At 45.0% G+C, this 27,979-nt stretch overlaps 2 protein-coding genes across 2 annotated transcripts; one reads left to right on the top strand and one right to left on the bottom strand.

The window, feature by feature from the left end:
* Positions 1-535: 535 nt before the first annotated feature.
* FAM24B (family with sequence similarity 24 member B) lies at positions 536-2,551 on the bottom strand. The gene is made up of 3 exons (XM_066239524.1): positions 2,503-2,551; positions 1,681-1,816; positions 536-725 (listed from the first exon to the last, which is right to left on the bottom strand). The coding sequence occupies exons 2-3, from the start codon at positions 1,770-1,772 to the stop codon at positions 536-538; spliced, it is 282 nt and encodes a 93-aa protein (XP_066095621.1). The 5' UTR covers positions 1,773-1,816; positions 2,503-2,551.
* Positions 2,552-14,127: 11,576 nt separating this feature from the next.
* On the top strand, positions 14,128-27,952 carry LOC136311183 (ATPase PAAT-like). The gene is given in 9 exon segments (XM_066240395.1): positions 14,128-14,230; positions 14,450-14,575; positions 14,578-14,620; positions 15,250-15,453; positions 16,972-17,041; positions 18,497-18,511; positions 18,856-19,044; positions 23,379-23,833; positions 26,864-27,952. Coding segments are annotated over 9 exon segments (1,440 nt in total). The 3' UTR covers positions 27,099-27,952.
* The last annotated feature ends 27 nt before the right edge of the window (positions 27,953-27,979 follow it).

Below are 27,979 nucleotides of genomic sequence, written 5' to 3' on the forward strand. Positions count from 1 at the left end.
CTCCCTCTCTCCCTCCCTGCTCCTCCCCCTCCCTCCCTGCCCCTCTTCCTCCCTCCCTCTCTCTCCCTCCTCCCCCCTCCCAGAGTTATGGAGTTTTCTTCAGGACAGTGGAGCTTGCTGTCTGCCACAGGGTAGCTGGAGGAGAGTGAAGGGAGACCCAGGAGGAGAGGAGCCTGAACGAAACACGGCTGCTTGGGGAGGCGGGCTGGGTCTGAAGCGGCAAGCGCTCTACAGATTAATGTCTAGTTTCCTTCTGGAGTTGGAGGTGTGCTGGCTGTTTCTACTTTCTACTCGCTCGCTCTCCTCTATGCAGAGTTGCCCCACATCCCAAAGTGGGCAATACACAAGCCTGAGTGCATTTCTAACGACAAAAGTACCCGAGGCAGAGAGGGTTATTTTCAACACTGCATTTGTTCAAAAGTACATAAATATGTTATACAGAACATAATATCATGTAAACACTATAAAACGTGAATAATAAAACACTCTACTAAGAAAGAAATATTGCTCATGAAGATATTTGTGCCCACCCAACTCAGAGACCCTCATTTACATTACAGAAGCATGGTGGCAGAGAATCAAGGTTGGCACACAAGCTACATTCGTCACAGCACTGGTGGTTGGTACAGCACTCAGGGTTTATGGGTGTGGCCGCCGTTCGCTTGTCCTGGGTGACCATGAGTGGATTATATTTTAAGGCCAAACAAGTAGGTGGCATTGAAGCTCTTAGGAAAAAACAAACACACACATTAGATTAGAATTGTCTTCTTACTCCATTTTGACAACTGTCAGGGGTATCTGGGAAGTTGAGGGCTGGACTGAATCTCAAACACATGACACCAGCCTGAGCTGCAAGCCCTCTGCCCCGCCCCAAGTTCCCATCTAATTCCTCCCGCTCCTCCGATCGTCAGAATGTCAAGTTAGATTACAGCAAATAAGGGAGAGTGGCTTGCAAGTGTGGATCACCCCACTGACCGCTGCAGGTCCGCCGAATGCAGAGCATGATGGGAAGGGTGGCCGAGTCAGCTGTGCCCAGGTTCTAGAACTTACCAGCTCACACACTTACCATTCCTAGAGTGGGCACACCACTGCTTCTGACAATGAATCTGCCCCTTATTGGAGGGTTCTCTCCCCTAAATCATCTCTTGTCTGACCTACACTCCCTTTTCAGGTGTCCCCCGGGGTGGGTCTTCACAGAGCTCAACCTCCCCACACTCCTGCTGTCCCAAGGCCGAGGGCAGTGAGTGAGAGAACTCCCTGAGAGCTCCCCAACTCAGGCAAGGGAGGTCAGTTCAGTCATCCTCTGAGTGACCGTGAGACAGAGACTCACACAGCCTGTCCACTGTGTTCAGGCCGCAGGACCAGGGACACGGGAGGGCCCAGCCAGAGTGCTGAGTGCCCTGGCTGAGGTCGGGTCACTCCATGGGGTTGGATGACAGCAGACAGAGGCGCCTGGCTGAGAACACGCCCTTATGAGCTCACAACCCCCAGCCAGAAGGGGAAGAAGCCCAGATTCTAGACTCACCTGCATTGGCCTTTGCAAACCTGCCCGCTGTCCTGCCCTCACCCAGGGTGTGTCCCCAGGGCACCGCCCCAGGACAAGGAATGAGCCTGCTCAAGCAGACACCCCCAGGTTTCCCATTTGAGTGGGTGTGATTCACTCTTACCCCCATCACTTACTTCAGTGCCTTGGCCACTTTGAGGTAAAGACAGATGACAACACCCATCAACACGAGCATAGTCAGCAGGATGCCGCCACCAATGCAGAACATTAGCACCCAGTTGGTATTAGAAGACTCAGATTCAGCAGATTCATCTAGGCAGAGAAGTGCAGGCTAGCAGTGAGTATGGCTCCCGCCCCACACAGCCACGCAGCAACCTCGATAGGCTTCCTGGAGAGAAGGAAGACCAAATCCCAACCCACAGAGCCTTGTGTGCGCGAGATACCAGTGAGTCCTCCCAGGGTGGCCTGGAGACCAACCTGGCCGAGGGGAGGAGAAGAGGGTTTGCTCAGGGATGAGATGAAACTGAAATGCAGAGCCAGAGAGAAGTCAGGAAGGAGAGCGGGAAGAGCCCTTCTCTCCCTCTCTCCGGCGGTCCCCTGCAGCTCTGGGTGACAGACAGTCCTGCACTTGAGCCAACGGCCCTGCTCCCAAACCCCTGGGCCTCCAAACACATGTGCGCTTTCAGAGTAAGAATTAACCCCGCCCTGTATGCCAGACTTCAACATCTATGGGCAGGATGAAGAGAACGGCATTTTCAAGGTGTTATCTTCAACAACACTGAGAATATACAACTCCATTTTGTAAGGGATATATACATTAGGAAGGAAGTTTTCTGTTTTCTCACTAAAAACTGCCATTTTCCCCCCTTCCTAACCCTAAAACCTCTCCAAAATTCTAATTTGTCGGGAATAAGCAATGTGTTTAATCCAACTCCCTGAAACTAGGTGAACACACGAGCCAGGCAAGACTGAACGGCCTGCGGCCAACGCGCACTTACCTTCCACATCTTGGAAGCCGGATGAACGCCGACAGTAAAAAAAAACGACAATTAAAATCAACTTGAGGGCACGATGCATCTTAGCAGGAATTTCTCAGACCTTTAATTTGAGAAAGAAAGTTCTAATTATCCTTGGGAGGAATAATTAAGATACAAAGGTGAAAAGCCTGCTTTCAGAAGCAGACGCCCCCACCAGACCTAGCAGAGTGGACAACAGCTCCAGCTCCTATGGGAATTGGGCCACAGGCTGTGTGACATCAGTGCTCACAGAGTTCTGAATTCCATCCAGTGTTCCGATAGAGTCTAGCACCAATGGAAATAGGGATTGCCCGAGCGCTGTTTTAAATCAATCTCTGCCTTGCCTGAGGTGTCGTTCCCCTCAGATAAACATTTTATGGTTTGATGATGACTCAAAAGCAAATTTGGGTTCATAATAAAATAAAAAAATGGATGTGGAGAAACTACCATCTAAAAAATACTCATATATCTAAAAATCCAATGAGAAACGACGGATTAGACTTTGTGTTTTAGGCACATAATGAAAGACTATAACAGGATTCGATCTAGGTTACTCGGCTCCAGAATATGATCACATTTTGTGATTAAGACAAGAGAATTAAAACTATAATTGGAATAAGATCCATTCTAAATCAGGTTTCTATGATTCAAGGTACTCGTGCCCAGCCAACTTGGTTCAAATAAGTGTAGGAATTAACTTGATCATTCTTTGCTGCTCTGTCTGGACAAACCCTGAGTGAGACCATAAAAGACAGAGGAGATATCGATAATGAAGGCATAAGACCTCTGAAAATTCCTCTGTAAAAGTAACAACACCAAAAAAATCTGGTACAAATTTGTCAGAATCACATTTTCAGACTCTGGAAATTAAAAGCTCACAGCCGCTTGGAAAACATTTATTCGAGAAGAACAACGGACTTAGTATGAACAGCCAGTTTGGTAGCATTGTTCCATCGTTCTCTCTCTAGCCCAGGAGTCGGGCTAGATGTGGCTCTTTTGCGAGCCAGGTGTGGCTCTTTTGATGGCTGCATCTGGCTCGCAGACAAATCTTTAATAAAAATAATAATAACGTTAAAAATATAAAACATTCTCACGTATTACAATCCATTCATTTCCTACTGCTCATGTTCGTGGTTGTGAGTAGCTGGAGCCAATCACAGCTGTCCTCCAGGACAACACCAAATTTTTACTGGATAATGCATAAGGTACACGGGTCGTTGTATGGCTCTTACGGAATTACATTTTAAAATATGTGGCGTTCATGGCTCTTCTCAGCCAAAAAGGTTCCCGAGCCCTGCTCCAGCCCCATGATAGACTTGAAAGTCCCAACCCAGAGTCCAACACAGCCACCTGAGGGAGAGAATAAAAACAGGGCCTTTGCAGAGCTTTGCTTCCAAAGAACTTCCATGATTTGATCTGACTGCTGGGTACCTGGATGTCCTCACTTGCAAAGATATCTGTATTTGACCTCACTTGGGGTCTAGCCAGTGCAAAAAGCCTTCTTCTCAGGGAACTTTGACAAAAACAGTTACAGGTGATTGTTTTTCATACCCTGGCTGCTTGAGACAGTGGATAACATTTTCAGCAAATGATAGATGTTAGATTCAGGGAGTACTGGAGCTGCCAAAGAGTGTAACTATTGCAGGAACAGTAAGTGCTGATATGGCTCCTGTGAGGCTGGGAACAAAGAAGGTCAGAGACCCTTATCAGAAGTTTAGGTTTGAAATTCGCCACTAAGCTAAAACCGGCCCCTGTTGCTATGCCGGCCCCTGTTGCTATGCTGCGTGTGACCTCCCTAGCCAATAGCTAAACTGCCACATCTGCTTCTGTCTATGCTTGCTCACTTAGGATATATAAGGGCTTGGCTGTAAGCTCCAGGCGCGGCTCCCATTTGCAGCTCCTTGTGGGCACGGTGTCTCCGGACATCTCGGGAGTTCGCCCCTGCGCAGGTTAAACTGGCCAATAAAGTAACATCTTAACTCCTGAAAGTCTCTGACATTTGTTCTCGTACCCGGTGGATGCTACATTTTGGGGGCTCGTCCGGGATTCTCCCTTGGCGGAGTTTTGGGTTGGAGACCGGAAGGACAGCTCGAGCTAAGTAAGTATTCACGGAGGATCCTCATTTGGTTTGGTTTTGGGCTCCGGAGCATATAAACCTGATAACCTGGTAACCTACCCAGGGCTTTCAGAAGCGGGACGCCACTCTCTGAAATTTGGATATTTGGATTTGTTAACTTTGGGAGTGACCGGTCACATTAGGAATCCGTTTTGCACTGCGCTGCGTTTTGTCTGAGCTCAAATGACTGAGTTGAGTGTGAGAGAGATAACTGTGTTCCTTGTGTTAATAGTGTGTGTTGCCTGTATCCTACCCTTTCTCATTATTCCTGAGTCATCTAGGATGGGACAACAGGAGTCTGTGCCGGGATCCCCACTCGAGTGCCTGTTGAAGAATTTTTCTGATTTCCAGAAGAGGGCTCAGGGGTATGGAGGTCCGCAGCCAAGTCCAGGTTTCCTCCCGACCTTGAGCCAGCTAGAATAGCCTACATTTAATGTAGGACGGCCCACAGAGGGCACTTTTGACCTTCCAATTTTGTTTGCTGTCAGAGCCATAGTCTATAGGGCTCCCCACCCAGACCAATACCTGTATATGGATGTGTAGGTAGATGAGGGCAGCCATTTTGTCTCCTCCTCCGGGAGGGCAGCCATTTTGTCTCCTCCTCCGGGAGGCGCTGCTGGCACCAGATGCTGGCCCACGGGCACCTCCTCGCCTCATCTATGTGCCTTTTTCCACTAGTGATTTATACAATTGGAAACATCAGAATCCCCCATTTTCCAAGAAACCTCAGGGACTAATATCTCTCCTTGAGACCATTTTTAGGACCCATCAGCTCACATGGGATGATTGTCAGCAGATTTTACAAACCCTCTTCACTTCTGAAGAAAGGGACAGAATAATGAGAGAAGCAGCTAAGGCAGTATTAGGAGAAGAAAGGGAAACTTAGGAGGGAAGAAGGGAAATAGAAGATGTTCTCCCATCTCAACCTCCTACCTGGGACCCTAATACCGCTAGGGGAAGGGACGTGCTCCTCCAGTATCGCCGGGCTCTGTTGAGAGGGCTCAAGGCAGCAGCTAGAAAGTCAACCAACTTTAGTAAAGTAAGTAAAGTCATCCAGGGAAGAGAGGAATTCCCAGCAGCCTTTCTAGAGAGACTCATAGGGGCTTATAGAGTATATACCCCTCTAGATCCTGAGGCAAAAGAGAACAGGAGACTAGTAAATATAGCCTTTATGACTCAGGCCGCTTCAGATATTAGGAAAAAGCTTCAGAAGATTGAGGGGTTCGAGGGAGAGAATAGAAGCAAGCTATTAGAGATAGCCCAGAAGATGTATGTCAATAGGGATGATCCGGAGGTTGGCAGGGCAAAGGAAGTTGCCAAAATTCTGATTGCTGCCACTGCCCAGAACCTCCTCCCAAAGGGAAAAGGGGACAGCAAAAGGGCCAGGGCTCCATTTCCGCCAGCTCCCAGGAGCCCATGGTCACCTTAACAGTCGAAGGAAAACTAATAGACTTCCTAGTCGACATGGGAGCCACCTACTCAGTTCTAAAGAAACCACAGGGCCAGATGCAAAAGACAACTACTAAGATAAGAGGGGGAACGGACAAAGCAGAAGCCTACCCATGGGCCACCACAAGAATTACTGACTTAGGTCGAGGCACCATCACCCATTCTTTCCTAGTCATTCCAGACTGCCCTTACCCACTGCTTGGAAGGGACTTATTGCAAAAACTTCAGGCCACCATAACCTTCCGACAGGAGGAAAGCCCTATGGGGAACAAAGAGGCAGAGGCCAGCATAGAAGTAATTGTCCTACTGTCTGAAGAACACTTACTTGCCACCGTCCTAGAAGGTAAGGAGGCTAAGGAAAGGGTTCCAGACGCCCTGCGTGCCCGGGTACCTGAGGTTTGGGCGGAAACCAACCCCCCAGGTTTGGCTGCTCACCAACCGCCTGTCCTGGTGCAACTGCTTAGCACTGCTAGACCGGTTAAGATCAGGCAGTACCCAGTCCCAGCCCGAGCTAAACAGGGAATCACCTAGCACTTGCAACGCCTACTGGAGGCAGGCATCCTTCGAAGGTGCCAATCAGCCTGGAACACCCCGCTGCTTCCTGTCCAGAAACCGGGGAGCCAAGACTATCGTCCGGTCCAGGACTTGCGGGAGGTGAATGCACAGGTAGAGACTATTCATCCCACGGTGCCCAACCCGTATACCTTACTGAGCTCATTGCCTCCAACTCATACCTATTATTCTGCCCTGGATTTAAAGGATGCCTTCTTTTGTATTCCCCTGGCACCTCAGAGCCAAGGGATCTTTGCCTTTGAATAGAATAACCCAGATAATAGACTGGTGGGGCAGTTCACTTGGACCAGACTACCACAAGGGTTTAAGAATTCCCCCACTATTTTTAATGAAGCCCTCAGCAAAGATCTGCAGGCTTTCCGCTTCTCCCATCCGTCAATTGTACTGCTCCAGTATGTGGATGACATCCTCATAGCTGCCAAGGATAAAGGAGAGTGTGAGGAAGCTACCTTGGACCTGCTACAAGATCTCGGGCGAATGGAGTATCGAGTCTCCGCCAAGAAGGCCGAGATTGTGACGCAAACTGTAAGTTATTTAGGTTATAACTTACAGGGAGGACAAAGGACATTATCCAGCCAGTGAATTCAGACGGTCTTGCAGATCCCTGAGCCTACTAACAAGAGACAGGTACGAGAATTCCAAGGTGCAGTAGGATACTGCCAATTGTGGATATTAGGCTTTGCAGAACTAGCTAAACCCCTGCACGAACTGACCAGGGGTAAGGAAGAGCAGTTCACATGGACAGATAAGAAGAAGCAAGCGTTCCAAGCGCTGAAAGAGGCCCTGGCGGCTGCCCCAGATCTGGCCAAACCCTTTCAGCTATTTATAGCAGAAAAGGGAGGGGTAGCCTTAGGAGTACTGAGCCAGGAACTTGGGCTGTAGAAGAGGCCTGTTGCCTATCTGTCCAAGAGACTTGATCCTAGAGCCTCGGGATGGCCATCATGTCTGAGGGCACTTGCTGCCACCTCCATACTAGTCAAGGAGGCTAGTAAATTAACTTTAGGGCAGGACATCAAAGTCATTGAGGAACACTACATAGAGAGCAAGTGCTGCAAGCACCTCCTGACAGGTGGCTATCTAATGTGCGGCTAATGCAGTATCAAGCTCAGCTACTGAACCCTCCATCTGTTCAGTTCCTCAAAACTGCTGCCCTAAACCCAGCGACTCCACTTTGGTCCACAGTTGCAAACAAATCCTTGACACAGTGACTGGCTCCCGCCCGGAATTAAGGATCAAGTATATAGGAAGGCAGACCTGACCCTCTTTACAGACGGGAGCAGTTTTATTAAGGATGGACAGCGACATGCAGGGGCAGCAGTGGCCATGGAAAATAAGGTCCTGTGGCAGAAAGCACTGCCCACAGGAACATCTGCACAAAGGGCAGAGCTAATAGGACTAACCTGAGCCTTACAGATAGCAGAGGGAAAAGTTGCCAACATCTATACTGACAGCCGGTATGCATTCGCCACTGCCCATGTCCATGGAGCCATATACAAGGAGAGAGGCTTACAGACAGCAGGGGGAAAGACATTAAAAATCGCAATGAAATTCTTGCCCTCCTAAACGCCATTTGACTACCTACCAAAGTTGCAATCATCCACTGCAAAGGACACCAGAGAGGGGCAGCCACAAGAAAGCCTTCTGCCATTGCTGCCTAAGCCAACGCTACCTCCGGATCCTAGTTATTCCCCAGAAGAAGAGCAGGAAGGGATGCAGTTGAAAGGGAAGAAAAATCAGCAGGGAGAGATAGAGCTTCCAGACTCCCGGCTCTATTTACCCCAGGGAATAGTAAGAGAAATAGTAGGAAGTATTCATACTAGTACCCATCTAGGACAAAACAAGCTAGAACAACTTATTAGGAAGTATTATGTAGGGCCCAACATCAGAGATATTGTCCACTCCATTGTCTCGAGGTGCAGCATCTGTGCCAGAGTAAATGCACAGAATAAGAAGCTACCCCCCTTTATAAGGTATTAGGGGAAAGCTCCGGGAGAACTGTAGGAAATAGATTTCACAGATATGACCCCTGGGAAGTCAGGTTATAAGTATCTACTAGTATTATTAGACACCTCAGGATAGGTGGAAGCAACATCTTAACTCCTGAAAGTCTCCGACATTTGTTCTCGTACCCGGTGGATGCTACAATAGACTAGCCAAAACTCTTAGAAGGAAAGCTGGTAAGTTAGCTGTCCATAGAAATTTGGAAAAGCCCTGACATGTGCCTGGAAGTCTAGAAAGCTGTGCGCATGTGTAGGGCTGTGAGCATGCTCAAGAAAGACAGGAGCCCTGGCCGGATAGCTCGGTTCGTCAGAGCATTGTCCCAAAGCACAGAGGTTGCTGGTTTGATCCCTGGTCAGGGCACATGCAGGAACTGATCGAAATTCCTGTCTCTCTCTTGTTCTTTCCCTTTCTCACTCTAAAATCAACAAAATAAAATTTTAATTAAAAAAAGGAAGGAAGGAAGGAAGGAAGGAAGGAAGGAAGGAAGGAAGGAGGGAGGGAGGGAAGGAGGGAAGGAAGGAAGGAAGGAAGGAAGGAAGGAAGGAAGGAAGGAAGGAAGGAAGGAAGAAAGAAAGAAAGAAAGAAAGAAAGAAAGAAAGAAAGAAAGAAAGAAAGAACGAGCCTGACCAGGCCATAGTGCAGCGGATAGAGTGCCGGATTGGGACGCGGAGGATACAGGTTCAAAATCCCGAGGTTACTGGCTTGAACGAAGGGTCGCTGGCTGAGCGTGGGATCATAAACGTGACTCCATGGTCACTAGCTTGAGCCCAAAAGGTCGCTGGCTTGAAGCACAAGGTCGCTGGCTTGAGCCCAAGGGCACTGGCTTGAGCAAGGGGTCAGTCACTCTGCTATAGCCCCCGGTCAAGGCACATATGAGAAAGCAATCAATCACTGAACAACTATGGAAACTAAGGAACTACAATAAAGAATTGATGCTTCTTATCTCTCTCCCTTCCTGTCTGTCTGTCCCTATCTGTCCTTTCTCTGACTCTCTATTTCTATCAAAAATAAATAAATCAATAAAATGAAATAAAGAAAGACCTGAGCTGGCCCTAAAGCCTTCGCTGACACAACCCTGGGATATCTCTTTACAGCCTGGTGAGCGTGGACATGTAGCCTCTCTGCTGGGGTTGGGGTGTTAGGGAGGAAAACATTTTTTCCTGTGATCCTCCTGGGTCAAGGGAGGATGAGAGGCTTATAAGAAACTGCCACAGAGCGATCTCTCACTCATCCCTCTTTCTCCTCTGGGAGGCTGTCAGGAAACAGTTCTCTTTGCCTCTGGTACTGACCAGCTCTGAGGCTTTCTGCCTTGCCCCTCCCCCTCCGATAGAACTTCAGAATATAAAACGACTTAGCTTCAGACTAGACGTGCTTCTCAGCATCAAAATAACCCGCAGCTTGCATTGCAGTGATACCTTTTGTTTTGGTATTATCCCTTTGGGGATGTGGAATAAATTTTTGGTGCCTTTGGCTAATCTCCCTTTCCCCGTACTTGTAAGTAGTAAACTGTTTGAATCTAGAAGGGGGCTGTTGTATTTTTACCAGCAGAACTGATCAGGTTTCTCCTTGTCTTGTGTGTCTGTTACAGCACAATGCTATCCATTTTCATCCAGGTCAGTCTTTTGACCTTTAAGATTTTGCATTCTTGGGGAACAGCAAAGGTTTAAAAATTCAATGATGTCAACTCATTTATCATCTTAACAAACAGTAGGGAGAAGCAAGAATGCCAATTTGATTCCATAGGTAATTACTCATTGCCTACTATGTACTAGGCATTGAGATTACCCAGTGAAGGGCTTTAGTTATGGTACTGCCCATAAACCTTCTGTGAATGAGTGAGGTGAAGGGAACACTTTCTCTTTTGAAATTGCTAATAAAAAAAAGAAATTGCTAATAATAAACCAGTCATACAGCTGCTATATTCTCACATAAATCTATATATGGCATTGATGTTTCCCTGGAAGCCAAAGTTATAGAAGAGGTATAAGTGACAGGTAGAATAAGAATTCAGGTTTGTCGACCCTTGTGGTTTTTTCCCTCTAAACTACCTTGGAAACGTGTCCTCTGAGGGCATTTGGAGAGAACCTGTCAGAATGAGCAGAAAACCAAAATTCTGGGCTGCCATGTCCAATGCAGGGCATGCTGCCATCTTTAAGAATGTGGAAGTGGTAATGTAGGAAAGAAAGAAGGAACTGGGAAGCTGCTAAAGTTTCCTTTACCTGCAGTTTGATGCAAATGGTTCCTTTAAATTATTTACCTCACTAGACCAATACCTGGGCAAGAGAATCATAAGAGAGTCTCAGGGTAGCCATGGAAGAAGAGTTACTTTATCTGACCAGTGCTTTGTATTTCAAATGACAAAGGGGGTCAATTACCAATAAGAAGGTTTGTTATGGGCTGAATTGTGCCCCCCCCAAAAATAAGTTTATATGTTGAAGCCCTAATCTGGGGACCTTGGAATGTAACTGTATTTAGAAATAGGGCCAGTAAAGAGGTAATTAAGTTAAAATGAGGCCATTAGGGTGGGTCCTCATTCAACATGACTAGTGTCCTCATAATAAGAGATGAAGACACAGAAGGAAGAACACACAAAAGCACAGGGAGAAGACTGCCATCTACAAGCCAAGAAAAGGTGAGAAGAAGTCAAATGTTGACACCCTGATCTTGGATTTGCAGTCTTCAGAACTGTGAGGAAATACTGTTTAAGTTTGTTGTTTAAGCCTCCCAGTCTGTGGTCCTTTGTTATGGAAGCCAGAGCAGACTAGTACAAGAGGAGGGACTGCACTGAGTCAGAGAAGGGCCTGAAACCAAGCCCCACTTTTTTTTTTTTAATTCTTTATTGATCTTTTTTTTTTTTAGAGAGAGAGAGGAGTGAGAGAGAGAGAAGGGGGAGGAGCAGGAAGCATCAACTCCCATATGTGCCTTGACCAGGCAAGCCCAAGGTTTCGAACTGGCGACCTCAGTGTTCCAGGTCAACGCTTTATCCCACTGTGCCACCACAGGTCAGGCCCAAGCCCCACTTTTCACTGTCCCTGCAACCCTGAGTAGCTCCCCTAGGTGAAGAATGGCCATATTGGGGTCTATTTAGGACGGATGCTTGGAGGATTCAATGAAGTAGGGCATTAGAAGCTGCTAGACCAGGTCCTCAAACCCCCAACCTTGTATTTTTCTTATGAAGAATTCAGTGAGTGAGAAATGGTGTCAACCCAGACACAGGGACAAACTTGTCTTCTTCCCAATATTAGAAGGAAAAGTATTTGTTCTCTCACAATACATTTTTTTTATGTAACAGAGGGACAGAGAGAGGGACAGATAGGGACAGACAGACAGAAAGGGAGAGAGTTAAGAAGCATCAATTCTTCATTGCGGCACCTTAGTTGTTCATTGACTGCTTTCTCATATGTGCCTTGACCAGAGGGCTTCAGCAGACCAAGTGGCCGCTTGCTCAAGCCAGCAACCTTGGGCTTAAGCCAGTGACCATGGGGTCATATCTATGATATCATGCTCAAGCCAGCGACCCATGCTCAAGCTGGTGAGCCTGTGCTCAAGCTGGAGACCATGGGGTTTTGAACCTGACTGAGTTCTCTGTGTCCTGGTCTGATGCTCTATCCACTGTGCCACCACCTGGTCAGGCCACAATACCTTTTTATAGATACACTTTATTTTGCTTAATAAGTTCTCCTCTATTTCAAGTTTTCAAGGACATTTTATCTTAAATGGATGTTAACTTTTGTCAACTTTGGATGGTGAACACACAATACAGTTTACAGACGATATATATGATATTATAGAATTGTATGCTTTAAACTTATGTAATTTCATTAACCAATGTCACCTCACCTCAATAAATTTAATACAAAACATTTTTAAATTGTGTTACTTTCCTTCATTAAAATGACAAAATGGTTTTCTTTCTTTTGTCAATGTGGTGAAATACTTTATAAATTTTTGAATGTATAATAAGCTTTGCATTTCTGGATTGAAACACACTTGTTCATAGTATATTATTCTTTTTATATATTGCTGTGTTTGATTTTCTATCACTTGTTGACCATTTTTGCATCTATGTTAATGAGAGATATTAGTCTCCAGTTCTCTTGTAATTCCTTTGATTTTAGTAATAGTGTAGTTCGGGCTTAAAACTATGTTAGGAATAATTTCTCTTCTTCTGTTTTCTATAAGAACTGATGTAAAATTTGTTTCCATAATTATTTGGTAGTATTTGTCAGTGAAACCACTTGGGGCTACTACTGAATATTTTTTTATTATTTATTTTATTTATTCATTTTTAGAGAGGAGAGAAACAGAGAAAGAGAAGGGGGGAGGAGCTGGAAGCATCAACTCCCATATGTGCCTTGACCAGGCAAGCCCAGGGTTTCGAACCGGCGACCTCAGCATTTCCAGGTCAACACTTTATCCACTGCGCCACCACAGGTCAGGCTCCTGAATAGTTTTTAACTGTAACTTTCATTTACTAGTTATGGGATTATTCGAGTTACTGATTTCTTCTGAAGTTTTGGAAGGCAATACCTTTAAGGAATTGGTTTATATTTCATCTAAGATGTCAAAACACAGAGGTGATTCACCTTTTATTCATTCTTTTTTATTTCTGTGAAATCATTAGTGATATCTCAGTCTTTTATTTGCATATACCATATTCCATATTTGCATATGGTAATTTATTTCATATCCTTTGTCATCCTTGCTTGTGGTGTATCAATTTCATTGACCTTTTCAATGAACCAGCTTTGGGTTTAATTTTTCTCTATTTTCTGTTTTCAATATTTATTATCAGGACATTTTTTAATTTAAAAATTAAATTTAATGGGTGACATTAATCAATAAGAGTACATAGGTTGGCCCTGGCCGGTTGGCTCAGCGGTGGAGCCTCGGCCTGGCGTGCGGGGGACCCGGGTTCGATTCCCGGCCAGGGCACGTGGGGGAAGCGCCCGTTTGCTTCTCCACTTCCCACGGGCTTCTCTGTCTCTCTCTTCCCCTTCCGCAGCCGGGGCTCCATTGGAGCAGGGATGGCCTGGGCGCTGGGGATGGCTCCTTGGCCTCTGCCCCAGGCGCTGGAGTGGCTCTGGTCGCAAAGGAGCGACGCCCCAGAGGGGCAGAGCGTCACCCCCTGGTGGGCAGAGCGTGGCCCCTGGTGGGCGTGCCGGGTGGATCCCGGTCGGGCGCTTGCGGGAGTCAGTCTGGCTGTCTCTCCCCGTTTCCAGCTTCGGAGGGATACAGAAAAAAAAAAAAAAAAGAGTACATAGGTTTCAGGCAATCATTTCTGTAGCATTTGACTTTGGGTAATGAGCACACAACGCAGTCAACAGTTCAAATGCTATAAAAATACTATCTGGACCTTGACAGAAAAAGTTTGCCAGCCACCGATCTAGCACCATGGTATATACATATATAATATATATATATCCACAGAGCAACCTCGTCCATCACCTGCTTTTTTTCCAGGGACAATGTCCAAATACACAACCGGTTCCCACGTGCACCGCACTGCGCCTGCGCACAGCTCCAGCGCTACGAAGAAGTGCTTATCAGTGCGCAAGCTCCGCCTCCCAGGTTGGTTTTGAACCCGGTTGCTGAAGCCCACCAGCGCGCGCATGCGCTTCTATGATAGTTGGTTCTCTCCCTGTAGGTCAAGAAACCGCGGGGACTGGTTTTGGTAATGGATGAGCCAGAAGTTGCTCTGCGTGATCCTCTCCCCTTGGCCCGGGCGGAAACTCAAGCTCCGGAAGAGAGGTTCCGGGGCTGACCTGGCCTAGCCTGGAGGTGGCCTAGCCTGGAGGTGGCAGGCGGAGACTGGGGATGGGCGGTTGACCCGCTGCCCCATTCTGGCCTCTTCCTGGGGTGCCGCATGTGGGGCCCTAGACCAGAGCCTCGGTGTCACCGGAGCTGGTCTCAGCGCCCGGACTTGGACTGGGAAGAGCTGCTGGCGCCGCCTGCCCCGGGGTGCGCTGGGCCGGCGGGGACGGGGTTGCTGCTCGGTGACAGCCACGCTCCTGGGGGAGCTGTGAGGGGACGGGGTCTGGGCCCGAGACCGGGACCGGGGGCCGAGCTGGCGACCGGTGCGTGCGGGAGGGCGCGGGAGCGGGGGCGGTGACCGGGGACTCGGCGTTCCGTCGCACCCGCCTCCTGTCGGCAGGTCGAAACCAGAACCCGCCTCTGTCCCCAAACCTCCTGCCGACCAAGGGGCGTGAATCATATTCTAACAGTCACAGTCTCCGTCCTCTTAATTTTGAAAACGATACTCTTTTGTCCTTTATTCCATTCTGCCTCCTACCTCTGACCTGCTCTTTTGTTCACACGAGCTGTCTAGTTCATGTATTTATTTAACTGCACAGACCATTACTGTTAAGAGTGTAGAGGTCAAGAGGGAAATAGAGCGGAAGCCCTACGTCTGAAACACTGTTTTTAATGCATTGTGTAGTGAGCATCGGTTGGATGCACTGCGAAGCTCTGGGACTTCAAAGGAAAATGTACACGAATCGGACAAAACGTCAACCCCTATGGCCTAACAAGTGGGGTAGTCCCAGTGTTCAGAGAACTCTACTGTGTAATGGTCTCAATTTCCTTCTCAGCCGGGATCTGGTGGTTTTGAAAAGGAGGCTGAACGGCCAGGATGAAAGCCCCTGCTTCCTCTACCTGAGATGCGACCCAAACGGAGGTGAAGAAATCGTTTCCGTTGGCATTTTAAGCTCAGCAAGAAATATGGAAATGTACATGGGAGAGGAGTACTGTGGAACCAGTAGGGGTCAGAATGTTTGTAATGTTCTGGAGAACAGGTGTGTGACTTATGCGTGTGCAAGTGTTCTTCTGACATAGTGTTTTTATTTTCATCAGTTTCTGCATTATTTATTGATTCCCTGACATTGGCGTCATGCATTAGGGGAGAGAAGATAAAAACATTCCAGCAGGCATAGAAGTTCAGACCTTTAGGGGATCTTTAAGGCAATCTGGTCAGCTTTCTCATTGTTATAAGTAGGGACTTTCGGAGCTGATAGGGAGGAGACAACTAGAGGGTTGTACCAGTTAGGCTCTTAGTGTCTTAGTGTGGCTGTTAGTGCAGCTTCCTGGCTTTCTCCATGAGCTCACAGTGGTCTGTTTTCCAAAAGTTAATTTGACAGTCAGTCTGAAACTTTGAACACTTTTTTTGGTGGGGAGGGGAAGCCATTGAAAATGGTTCATGGGCCCAAGAGGGTGCCACATGGACCTATTTAATCCATATTTCATCCTGTTTGAGTTTGATTTTTTTTCTTTAGACTCTTACACAAAGATTCTACCCTTATCTCTCTTTAGTATTATGCAGGTGTTGGGAACCTATGGCTTGCAAGCCAGATGTGGCTGCATCTTGCTCGCAGACAAATCTTTTTTTTTTTTTTTTTTGTATTTTACTGAAGCTGGAAACGGGGAGAGACAGTCAGACAGACTCCCGCATGCGCCCGACTGGGATCCACCCAGCACGCCCACCAGGGGCGAGGCTCTGCCCACCAGGGGTCGATGCTCTGCCCCTCCTGGGCGTCACTCTGCCGCAACCAGAGCCACTCTAGCGCCTGGGGCCATCTTTGCTCCAATGGAGCCTTGGCTGCGGGAGGGGAAGAGAGAGACAGAGAGGAAGGAGAGGGGGAGAGGTGGAGAAGCAGATGGGCGCTTCTCCTGTGTGCCCTGGCCAGGAATCGAACCCGGGTCCCCCGCACGCCAGGCCGACGCTCTACCGCTGAGCCAACCGGCCAGGGCTCGCAGACAAATCTTTAATAAAAAAAATAATGTTAAAAATATAAAACATTCTCATGTATTACAATCCATTCATTTCCTACCACTCATGTTCATGGTTGCAGGTGGCTGGAGCCAATCACATTTGTCCTCCGGGACATTAAATTTTTATTGGATAATGTATAATGTACATGGTCGTTGTATGGCTCTCACGGAATTACATTTTAAAATGTGTGGCGTTCATGGCTCTCTCAGCCAAAAAGGTTCCTGACCCCTGGTATAATGTAATATGTGGACTATTTTATATATTGTGCATATTGAAAATAAAAGCCACATTTATTTAGCTTCACTGTATGCTCTGTACTACATGGCTTTGTATATATATCATCATTTAATTCTCTCACAAATGTTGAGAGAGTGGACACAGTGATTGCTACCAAGTCACTTGAGTAGGGTCGCCATTTAGCTCTTCGTCCCTTGCTAGACAAATTAAATCTCAGGGTTTAAGTCATGGCCTAGGAACAGTTCATTTTTAAATATAACTATTAAAAATGGTAAGAAAACTAATTTAAATTCTATTTTATTTTTAGTGAACATGAAATTATTTTCTACAAAAATTATTTAAAACTGGAGTCCTTCGCTATTGCTTGTAAAATCAAGGTAAGTCATCACTATAATTTGTTCTTATTTTCTGTTGGTTTGGTAATAAAGGTAGTCCAACTTTGTTCCTGGTATCTTTCTATAAAACTATACTGTCTAGATAAGCACAGTAGTTTGGGCTCTGTTATGTCAAAAAAAATGGAGGGGAATAAGAGAAGTTATAGAGAAGAGCATCTAGAAGTTAAAAGAATTTGGACTGGTATCTTGAGCATGAAAAATATCATAGAGGTGAACTTTTGTGAGGTGGCTGAGATATAGAGTAAGGGTTCTGAGCTGGAGGTGATAAGCCAAGAATATTAATTCTAGCCAAGTGACCTTGGATAATAGTGAAATCATTATTTTTTTTTATTTATTTTTTTATTCATTTTAGAGAGCAGAGGGAGAGACAGAGAGAGAGAGAGGAGAGACAGAGAGAGATGAGGGGAGGAGCTGGAAGCATCAACTCCCATATGTGCCTTGACCAGGGAAGCCCAGGGTTTCGAACCGGCAACCTCAGCATTTCCAAGTGGACGCTTTATCCACTGCGCCACCACAGGTCAGGCATTATTACCTCTCCTCGTTTTATTCCTGACTCAGGTTTCATCCTAAGGCCTCTTCCCTTTCCACTCTGCTACTCTGTTGTCCACATCATACGTGGGCTGTCTCTTGGTTCAGAAACATGGATGAAATGCAGCCGCATAAAGCCTTGGTCAGGACACCGCTGTTGAAGCCGAAAGAGCTAAGTTCCAAGCTCGACTGCTGCTAATTGAGTAATCTTTTGATTAATTAGAAAATCATCCTTAACCTCATCCTTTTTATGTATGCATCAGCAAATAACGTTAGACCATCTTTACTTTCGCTTATACTACATTCTAAAAGACTGACTTGGCCCTGGCCGGCTGGCTCAGTGGATAAAGCATCAGTCTGGCATATCACTGGCCCAGGTTCGAGTCCTGGTCAGGGCACAAAGGAGAATCGACCCTCAGTTTCTCTTCTCCTCCTCTCCCCTTTTTTCCCTCTTCCCTTTTTGCAGCCAGTGGCTCCATTCATTGTAGGTCAGCCCTGGGCACTGAGGATAGCTCAGTTGGACAGAGCATCAGCCTCGGGTGCTAAAAATAGTTTGGTTGATTCAAGCATTGGCCCAAGATGGGTTGCCGGGTGAGTCCCATTCGGGGTGCATGTGGAAGTGTCTCACTATCTCCTCTCCTTGCAGTTATAAATAAATAGAAAATTATTTTACATAAATAGTTCTCTGAGTCTGATAGAAATTTATTTTACATAAATAGTTCTCTGAGTCTGATAGTAAATTGTAAGTGCTGACCTTTACAATTTTAAGGAAAATTTGAAAAGAAAGTGTATTTAAAGTTTATATTTACCTTCCTGAATACTTCACTATTGCTATTTATACAAAAAAGGGACCTTGAATAGTGGTCATTGTGTAATATTATATTTCCCTGAACTTTTGTTTGACAGTAGTTGCTCTCCTTTGGTGAAAAGCAGTGGATCTTGATAACATGATACGAAGCAAAATAAGTAAATCAGAAAAAACCAGGAACTGCATTATTCCATAGGTAGGTGGGACATAAAAGTGAAACTAAGAGACATTGATAAGAGTGTGGTGGTTGGGGGGGGGGGATGGGAGAGGGAAAGGGGGAGGGGGAGGGGCACAAAGAAAACAAGATAGAAGGTGACAGAGGACAATCTGACTTTGGGTGATGGGTATGCAACATAATTGAACGACAAGATAACCTGGACTTGTTATCTTTGAATATATGTATCCTGATTTATTGATGTCACCCCATTAAAAAAATAAAATTATTATAAAAAAAAAAAAAGAAAAGCAGTGTGTGCTCGTCAGTAAAGTTGTGGTACAGGTGAGACCAGTGTCAGCACATTCTTCAGGTTGTCCTGCGTTAGGATCAAGGGTAGACCTGGAGAGGGTCCAAACCATCATGGAGTCCATGGGGTCCAAGTTGTCACCTGGAGCTCAGCAGCTGATGAGTATGGTTCGAGTTCAGCAGCAGGTAAGTCAAAGTGGATTTTTTCCAGATACCAAAAAATTTCAGAATCGTGGCTCTTTGTACCATGTAGTGACTTAAATTTTCTCTTTGGCCTTTCGTTATTGATTTGCCTGTCGCCTATTTACTTTGGTAAAAATCGCATTTTGGAGACCTAACCTCCTACAAAATATTCTTGTTACACATCATCACAGTTTTTAAAGAATTTAGTCACTCATTTAGCAAGTATTTACTAAGCGCCTTCTCAGTAAACAAGGCGCTGTCAGCACTTCAGAAGAGCCAAAGGTCAGGTCTGTGTATCCTGTCCTTAGGAGTCTGTCGTCTCATTTCTCTAGGCCTTTAAAGGAGTAGGCGTGGGTTAGGTAGTCAATTTGGAGGAATGTCATTTCACAGACAGGAAATAGCACAGAGTAAATCCGCGCTGCCGGAAAATACAGGAGATAGCTGGGAGATGAACAGAAGCCCCTCTCTCTGGAGCGAGGTGACGGAGGGTAAAGCAGACGGGGCTGCGGCACCGAAGGCTTTGCGCGCTGTCTGGAGAGTCGGCCGGGGTTTCCCACCCGTGTTTTAAAGAAACCCTGTGCACGCCATCTGTGGGCGGCGAGCCGGCAGGAAGGAGAAGTCTGTGCAGAGAGACCGCGTCCGTGATCGGGCCTGTGAGCGCGCAGGAGGGGCTGCGGGTGGGCGTGTGGCAGCGGAGCCTGAGGCTGGCTGTGTGGGCTGCAGCAGTGGGGCCACGTGGCCTGGACAGCTAGCTCCATGTTGGCGTTGTAGAGGGAAAGGAGAGCAAGCGTGCGGGGCGTTTTTTTGTTTTTTTTTTTAAATCTTTTATTATTTTCAATGCAGTCACATTGATAAATCAGGGTATATATGTTCTGAGAAAACATCTCCAGATTATTTTGACCTTTGATTATGCTGCATACCCCTCACTCAAAGTCAAATCGTCCTCGTCCTTGGTCACCTTCTATCCGGTTTTCTTTGTGCCCCTACCCTCCTCCAACTCCCTCCCTCTCCTTCCTGGCCCCCTCCCCACCCCTCCACCCCACTCCCTGTTACCATCACATTCTTGTCCATGTCTCTGAGTCTCATTTTTATGTCCCATCTATGCATGGGTTCATATAGTTCTTAGTTTTTTCTGATTTACTTATTTCACTCCATATAATGTTATCAAGGTCCATCCATGTTATTATAAATGATCCGATGTCATCATTTCTTATGGCTGAGTAGTATTCCATAGTATATATGTACCAAAGCTTTTTAATCCACTCATCCTCTGACGGACACTTGGGCTATTTCCAGATCTTCGCTATTGTGAACAATGCTGCCACAACATGGGGGTGCATTTCTCCTTCTGGAACCATTCGATGGTGTTCCTGGGGTATATTCCTAAAAGTGGTATAGCTGGGTCAAAAGGCAGTTTGATTTTCAATTTTTTGAGGAATCTCCGTACTGTTTTCCACAGAGGCTGCACCAGTCTGCATTCCCACCAGCAGTGTAGGAGGGTTCCCTTTTCTCCACATCCTTGCCAGCACTTATTCTGTGTTGTTTTGTTGATGAGCGCCATTCTGACTGGTGTGAGGTGATATCTCATTGTGGTTTTAATTTGCATTTCTCTAATGATTAGTGATGTTGAGCATTTTTTCATATGCCTATTGGCCATCTGTATGTCCTCTTTGGAGAAGTGTCTATTCATTTCTTTTTTAAAATTTATTTATTTATTTATTTTATTCTTACAGAGACAGAATGAGTCAGAGAGAAGGATAGACAGGGACAGAGACAGAAATGGAGAGAGATGAGAAGTATCAATCATTAGTTTTTCATTGCGCGTTGCAACACCTTAGTTGTTCATTGATTGCTTTCTCATATGTGCCTTGACCGTGGCCTTCAGCAAATCAAGTAACCCCTTGCTAGAGCCAGCGACCTTGGGCTCAAGCTGGTGGAATTTTTGCTCAAACCAGATGAGCCCGCGCTCAAGCTGGCAACCTCGGGGTCTCGAACCTGGGTCCTCTGCATCCCAGTCCGACGCTCTATCCACTGCGCCACAGCCTGGTCAGGCTCTTTTGCCCATTTTTTGATTGGATTGTCTTTCTGGTGTTGAGATTTACAAGTTCTTTATAAGTTTTGGTTATTAACCCTTTATCAGACATACTGTCAAATATGTTCTCCCATTGTGTAGTTTGTCTTTTTATTCTGTTCTTATTGTCTTTGGCTGTGCAAAAGCTTTTTAGTTTGATATAGTCCCAATTGTTTATCCTGTCTTTTATTTCCCTTGCACGTGGAGATAAATCAGCAAATATTCAATATATCTCTGCGAGAGATGTCGGAGAGCTTACTGCCTATGTTTTCTTCTAAGATGCTATGGTTTCACGCCTTACATTTAAGTCTTTTATCCATTTTGAGTTTATTTTTGTGAATGGTGTAAGTTGGTGATCTAGTTTCATTTTTTTTGCAGGTTGCTGCTGATCCCTTCCCCCAGCCGTGTACGTGAAGCCCGAGAGAGGAGGCTACTTGGGGACACTGAGGTTTAGCTGTGACTAAAGCAGTGCCTGGGAGGGTGCTGTGAACATCAGAAACACAGGAAAGAAAGAAGGTGATCCTGTTAAATCTTCTTAAACATGCTAATAAAAGATTTCTTCCTTGTGGGCAGGCCCTGTCTGTGGAATGATGCTTACAGGACATACCTGGTTCTCTAGGATTACTTATTGTTAACAAACCAGCAATCTGTGGGATGTCTCCCTGGAAAATGTCATGTAGACCGTGTAACTTTTTTTTTTCAAGTGAGGGGAGGGGAGTTAGAGAGACAGACTCTCGCATGCGCCCTGGCCGGGATCCACTGGTTGCCCCCATCTGGGGCAGATGCTCGAATCAGCCAAGCTATCCTCTGCACCTAAGGCTGATGCTTGGACCAGTCGAGCCACCGGCTGCAAAAGGGGCAGAGGAGAGGGAGGAGAAGAGAAAAAGGAGGAGAGGGAGGGGGAGAAAAGCAAATGGTCGCTTCTTATGTGTGCCCTGAGCAGGGATCGAACTTGGGACGTCCACACACCAGGCCAACGCTCTATCCACTGAACCATCTGGCCAGGGCCGAGCCATGTAACTCTTAATATTGAGTATAAAGGAGAGATGTTTCCTGAGCCAAACTACTCCCTCTTTGGAAGTGGTGTAACCACACGGATCGTAGAACCTCGTCTCTTAGCTGACAGGGCCTGTCCCACAGGGCAAGGTCGGGGCCGGGGAGCGGTGTTGGAGAGCCTAGACCTCTCCCTGCTTTCCACAGACCGAGGATTACTTGTGTTTTTGTCTCTGTTGCTGTTTTTTGCAAGTTTTGTTAATTTGACTTCTTGTATTTGAAGTTCAAATTTGCAGGCTAGTTTTTGCTTCACCAATTTGGAATAACTGAATAGGAATCTGCATCAAAGTCCCCAGTAAACAGCTGTCATTTAATGTTACTGAATGAGAGGATGAAGGGACATAAAACATAACCTACAAATTGTTAAAGCAGACAGCGCCCAAAGGTAGCTCATTTTAGTCACTGAGCCTGTTTAGTCATTGAAAATATCGCAGATTTATTCATTGAACATCAAGCTTTGAGTGTATACCTAGTATATCTTCCATGAAGAAATAGTTGTTAAAGCTATCCCTAGGTTGGCTTACCAAATGTGAAAGTAGACAGATATATATTACTTCTATGAAAATGACCAATTATTGTGGCTCAATTGAGACTGCTACATTTTATGGCCATAAATCACAACGCCTTTGTAGTGGAAATATTAAAATATTTCAGTGCAATTTTACTAAGTAAGCTAGTATTTACTTTAATACTTCCTTTGAGCCTGACTTGTGGTGGCACAGTGGATCAAGCATCGACCTGGAACGCTGAGGTTGCCAATTCAAAACCCTGGGCTTGCCTGGTCAAGGCACATATGGGATTTGATGCTTCCTGCTCCTTCCCATGTCCTTCTCTTTCTCTCTCTTCTCTAAAAAATGAATAAATAAAAATAATTTTAAAAAAGACTAAGTTTTAATACTTCCTTTGAGAAAGACTACAGTCAAGTGATTAAGACACTGACTCTGGAGTTTGGTGGCCTGGTTCATGTTCTGGTTCTGCCATTCATTAATTGTGTGACCTTGGCCAAGTTGCCTTTAACTTTGGCCAAGTTGCCTTTAACTTTGGCCAAGTTGCCTTTAACTTGATACTGGACAGCAACTGTAGCTTACGTCCTGTATATGTTTTGAAGATCAAATGACAGACTGTACATTGCCTGATTCTAATTTAGTCCAAAAGTTAGCTGTCATTATTACTATTGTACTACTAATAATGTTTGCTTATCTACCATCCTTAGCACTGCAGGCCCCTCGGCGAGCAGCTGCAGTCGCTTCTGGGAAATGCTGCATACCAGCGAGTGGTTGACCTGTGGTCGTCGTCTGCGTCGGGAGCCTTCCCCAGGTCATCCTCCACACCTTTTCCTTTTAGAACAGGACTGACTTCTGGGGCCCTGACTCAAGACTTAAAAGCTTACGTCGATGAAAGTGCACAGCCACCCGGTGGAGGAAATGTGACAAAGCCCGAAGAGTATCAAATTGTGCCGCAAAACCATTCCCTTCCTGAGAGTGATCTGAAGAAGGCAGCGCCTTCCTCCTTCCCAAAGAGAGCTGGCGACAGCTCAGGTAGACCGGACTCGGAGCTGCTGCCTCTCCTGCAGAATCTGTGCGGTCACATTAACCGTCTCCATGTGGGACCGAGCCCCGAGTGGCTGGGACCCCTCCCCAAGCCCAGTGAAGGCGTCGTCGGTGCTGCGTGAGTATTTAAGACCAGGTGGTTTAGGGTTCGTGGGTGGGAGAATCAGCTGGGGAGAAGCATACTTGCCTCAGTAACTACTAGCCAAAAATGTTTTGAGACATAATTTTAGGAGCTTTTTTACATTTTATCACTAATACAGATAGGAAATAAGTATTCTACAGAGTAGAATGGATTGATTTGAAAGAAGTTCCTAAACTGGAGGTGTTGAGCACATCTCAGGCATTCTATGAAGGGAACTAGCGTGTTATTGGTGGAGTAGAAAGTTATCTGTATAACTGGAGAGATGTGGGAAACATAATAAATACATTTTTTGCCTCATTGTATCAAATGAATCATAACATTGTTTTTTGTATGTCATGTTTAACTTAAGCTAATTTTGCAGTCATCAAAACATTTTTATGCTTATGATTATTTATAGTGTACAGGCTCTTGTTCCCTGATCTTATGATACTGATTTTTTGGCAGTCCTGGTTTGATTGAAGGCTGGCTAAGTATTTAGTATATTCCCTATCCTTTACATAGTCATGTATCAAAATATTGCACTAGACTGGCATTCAGCACTCCAGTCATTGTCCTGGCTTAACTATTTTGCCTTATTTAAATCTTTTTTTAAGGATTTTTTTACCTTTATATTTTTATCTATTGATTTGAGAGAGAGAGGAAGGGAGAAAGAGAGAGAGAGACAGAAACATTGATTTGTTGTTTCACTTATTTATGCATTCATTGGTTGACCCTTGTATGTGCCCTGACTGAACCCACAACCTTGGCATATTGGATGATGTTCTAAATAACTAAGCTACCTGGCCAGGCCAAATGATTTTTTTTTTTTTAAGATTTTTATTGAGCCTGACCAGGGGGTGGCGCAGTGGATAGAGTGTCGGACTGGGATGCCGAGGACCCAGGTTCGAGACCCCAAGGTTGCCAGCTTGAGCACGGGCTCATCTGGTTTGAGCAAAAGCTCACCAGCTTGGACCCAAGGTCACTGACTCGAACAAGGAGTTACTCGGTCTGCTAAAGGCCTGCGGTCAAGGCACAGATGAGAAAGCAATCAATGAACAACTAAGGTGTCCCAACGAAAAACTGATGATTGATGCTTCTCATCTCTCTCTGTTCCTGTCTGTCTGTCCCTGTCTATCCCTCTCTCTGACTCTATCTCTGTAAAAATAATAATAATAATAATAAGATTTTTATTGATTTCAGGGAGAGGAGAGAGAAAGAAATGTGGGGTGGGGGCATGGAGGACTGGGAAGCATCAACTTCATGGTTGCTTCTCATGTGGTTTGACCGGGCAAGCCCAAGGCTTCGAACCGGTGACCTCAGCGTTCTCGGTGGACACCTTATCCACTATGCCACCACAGGTCAGGCTGTTTAAATCTTTTGGCTTGTTTTTTTTCACATGTAAAAGGAGGTAGTTGTATTGGTTGAAATGTTCTTAATGTCTTCAACAGCATTGAAATTTGAGGGGTTATTGAAAAAAAATGTGGTTCCTGTTCAGTAAAGGTATAGAAAGATAACCTTAATCTTTCATTGTTGGTAGCCTGCTTCAGTGCTAACTACTCAGGATGTGATGCAGCAAAAATAAAACTCCAAAAAAACAAAAAAGTAAAATAATAAAAACTAAACATTTAAAAACGGCTTCTGGGTCAACTAAGATGGAATGGCCCCATTCCTCTCAGATCTTCCCTTTTACAAATAAAAATCTTTGCACATCACACAGCAAACGTTCAGATTGTAAAAGGTGGAATAAGTCAGACTGCTTAGGACCGTGACTCAGGACACTTTAATTTTTAGTCACCCAAGAGTTTCTTTTGTCATACATGGGTGCTGCATTTTTTCGGATATTTTATCTGTGTCAATTTATATGATCATATGAATTTTCTTCTATAGTCTATTGATATGGGGAATACTGTATTTTTTGCTCCATAAGATGCACTTTTTTCCCTCCAAATGTGGAGGGGAAAACACCTGTGCATCTTATGGAGCGAAAAATATGGTATTTTATTAAATATTTTAACACACCATTTGGTTCAGAATATTTTTTCTTATTTTCCTTCTTAAAACCCTAGGTGTGTCTTATGGTCAGGTGCATCTTATGGAGCGAAAAATACGATAAATCAATTTTCAAAATTGAACCAGCATTGCATACCTAGGATAAATCTTACTTGGTCAAAGGGTATAATTCTTTTTGATGCATTGCTGAGTTTGATTTGTTAATATTTTGTTGAGTATTCTTGCATCTTATTTAGAAGAAATGATTGGTATTTTTCTTTATACTGTATTTGTCTAGCTTTATATCAGGGTAATACTGGCCTCGTAAAATGAGTTCTATGTTTTAGGACAGATTATGTAAAATTGGTGTTATCTGTTCTTAAAATGTTTGGTAGAATTGTCCAATGAAATCAGTGGGCCTGGATATTTCCTTCTTGGAAATTTTTTAATTACAAATTTAGTTTCTAATAAAGTTGTCAGTTCTCCCCATTAATACAGAGGCTTAATTGACGTAATGCTTACTAAAACCCCACGATTTTTTTGTAGACATAGTCAACATTATTTTTTAAATTATAAGAAAAGGCAGAAGAGGTAGAATAGTTAAGACAACTTGGAACAGATGATAAAATGGGAGGAATCCCTCTTCCCAATGTCAAGTCTTCCATGGCGAGAATATTCCAGACTCTGGAGCACTGCCAGGGAGACAGATACACAGATCAGTGGGACACATCTGAGGGCCCAGAAATGGCCCACACAAACATGCTCAGCTGGTTTTGACCAAGTGGCAGTGGCGCCGGAGCCATGGGGGCGCAGTGGGGTAAGAACAGTCTGTAGCTCACGTGCTGGAGCAGTTGGGTATCCAGTGCGCAAAGTGAGCCCTGATCTAACCCTCGTACCTTGTACAGAAGTTAATTCAAAGGGATGATGGGCTTAATGTGAAGCAGAAAGCTGTATGTCGGCTGCTTGTTGGGTAGTTTGGTTGTTTTGTTTCCATACCAGAGATAATTACTATATTATTACTTTTAAATTTATTTGTAGAATGGGAGAGCAACCTGTTTGCTCCTACTTGGAAAAGATTCTTTCTAAAAATATGGAGCTGATGGAAAAGAAACTTACGGACTACATCGACCAGCGAGTACAGAAACTGCAGGCGCACATCGATGATAAGATCGCTTTGCTGACGGACCTGCTGCGGAACCCCAGCCCCCCGCCCCCCGGGACGCCTCTGAGACACTGTGACTCCGGGGAAGCACTTTCGAATGGAGAAAGATAAGTGCTCAGCGCGTACAGGGTGCTGCAGATATTTATTACATATTTATTACAAAGCCAAAACCCCCAGTTCAAAGCAGGTATTTAATGTCATTGGAGGCTCATCATCGTACTTACATGAAGTGACCTCGGCATTTGTGTTAACTGTGCTTGTGATTATAAATCCAGTACTGTACGCTGAGGGTGACCTTGATGGGTCCTGAGTTGTTTGCAGTATTGTTCACTCTTATAAGAAATTACTTCGGTGTTTCAATGTTTAAGCTTTTTAAGGATTTCTAATACAGTTCATTAATATGTGTTGTATGTGTATTTGAAATACTGTTGTAATTTATACAAACAGGTTATGTTTTAGGGATATGAAAAAAATGCTTAAAGAGTATTTGATTTTTTTTCTTTCTATAATTGATTGTTATTGAAAAACCAGGTACTTAAGATTTTCAACCTTTAATTTCAGATTACCAAATTACATTTTATATTGTTGATTTCAATAAAAATTATATGTTGTCATTTCTAAAATTAGTTTACATTAGGGCCATTAATTTTATGTTTTGTCATATTATAGCTGTAGATAGGAAAGTAAAAATCAAAACTGGTCTTTTCTTGGAATTATTGCTGTTGAGTTAGTGATTGAAGCAAATGAAACTGTCTTGTTTTACCTCAGCCCAGCCAGTAGGGGGAGCTCTGCTTTCTGGAGCTGCTAGAGGTCTTTCAGAGCCCTTTCCTGGGATGTTTAAGTGGGACGTGCTGAGGCATATGACTCAAGAAGATAGAGTTCTCACTGGCAGACTTAATGTTCAGAAATTATAACTGTTGTATGTGTACTGAAGGGTAATATATTGGCAGCTAAAAAAGAAGTATATTCACTCAAGAAACTACCTGTCTGTG

Source organism: Saccopteryx bilineata, chromosome 7 (assembly GCF_036850765.1).
Source record: "Saccopteryx bilineata isolate mSacBil1 chromosome 7, mSacBil1_pri_phased_curated, whole genome shotgun sequence".
Taxonomy (NCBI): Eukaryota; Metazoa; Chordata; class Mammalia; order Chiroptera; family Emballonuridae; genus Saccopteryx; species Saccopteryx bilineata.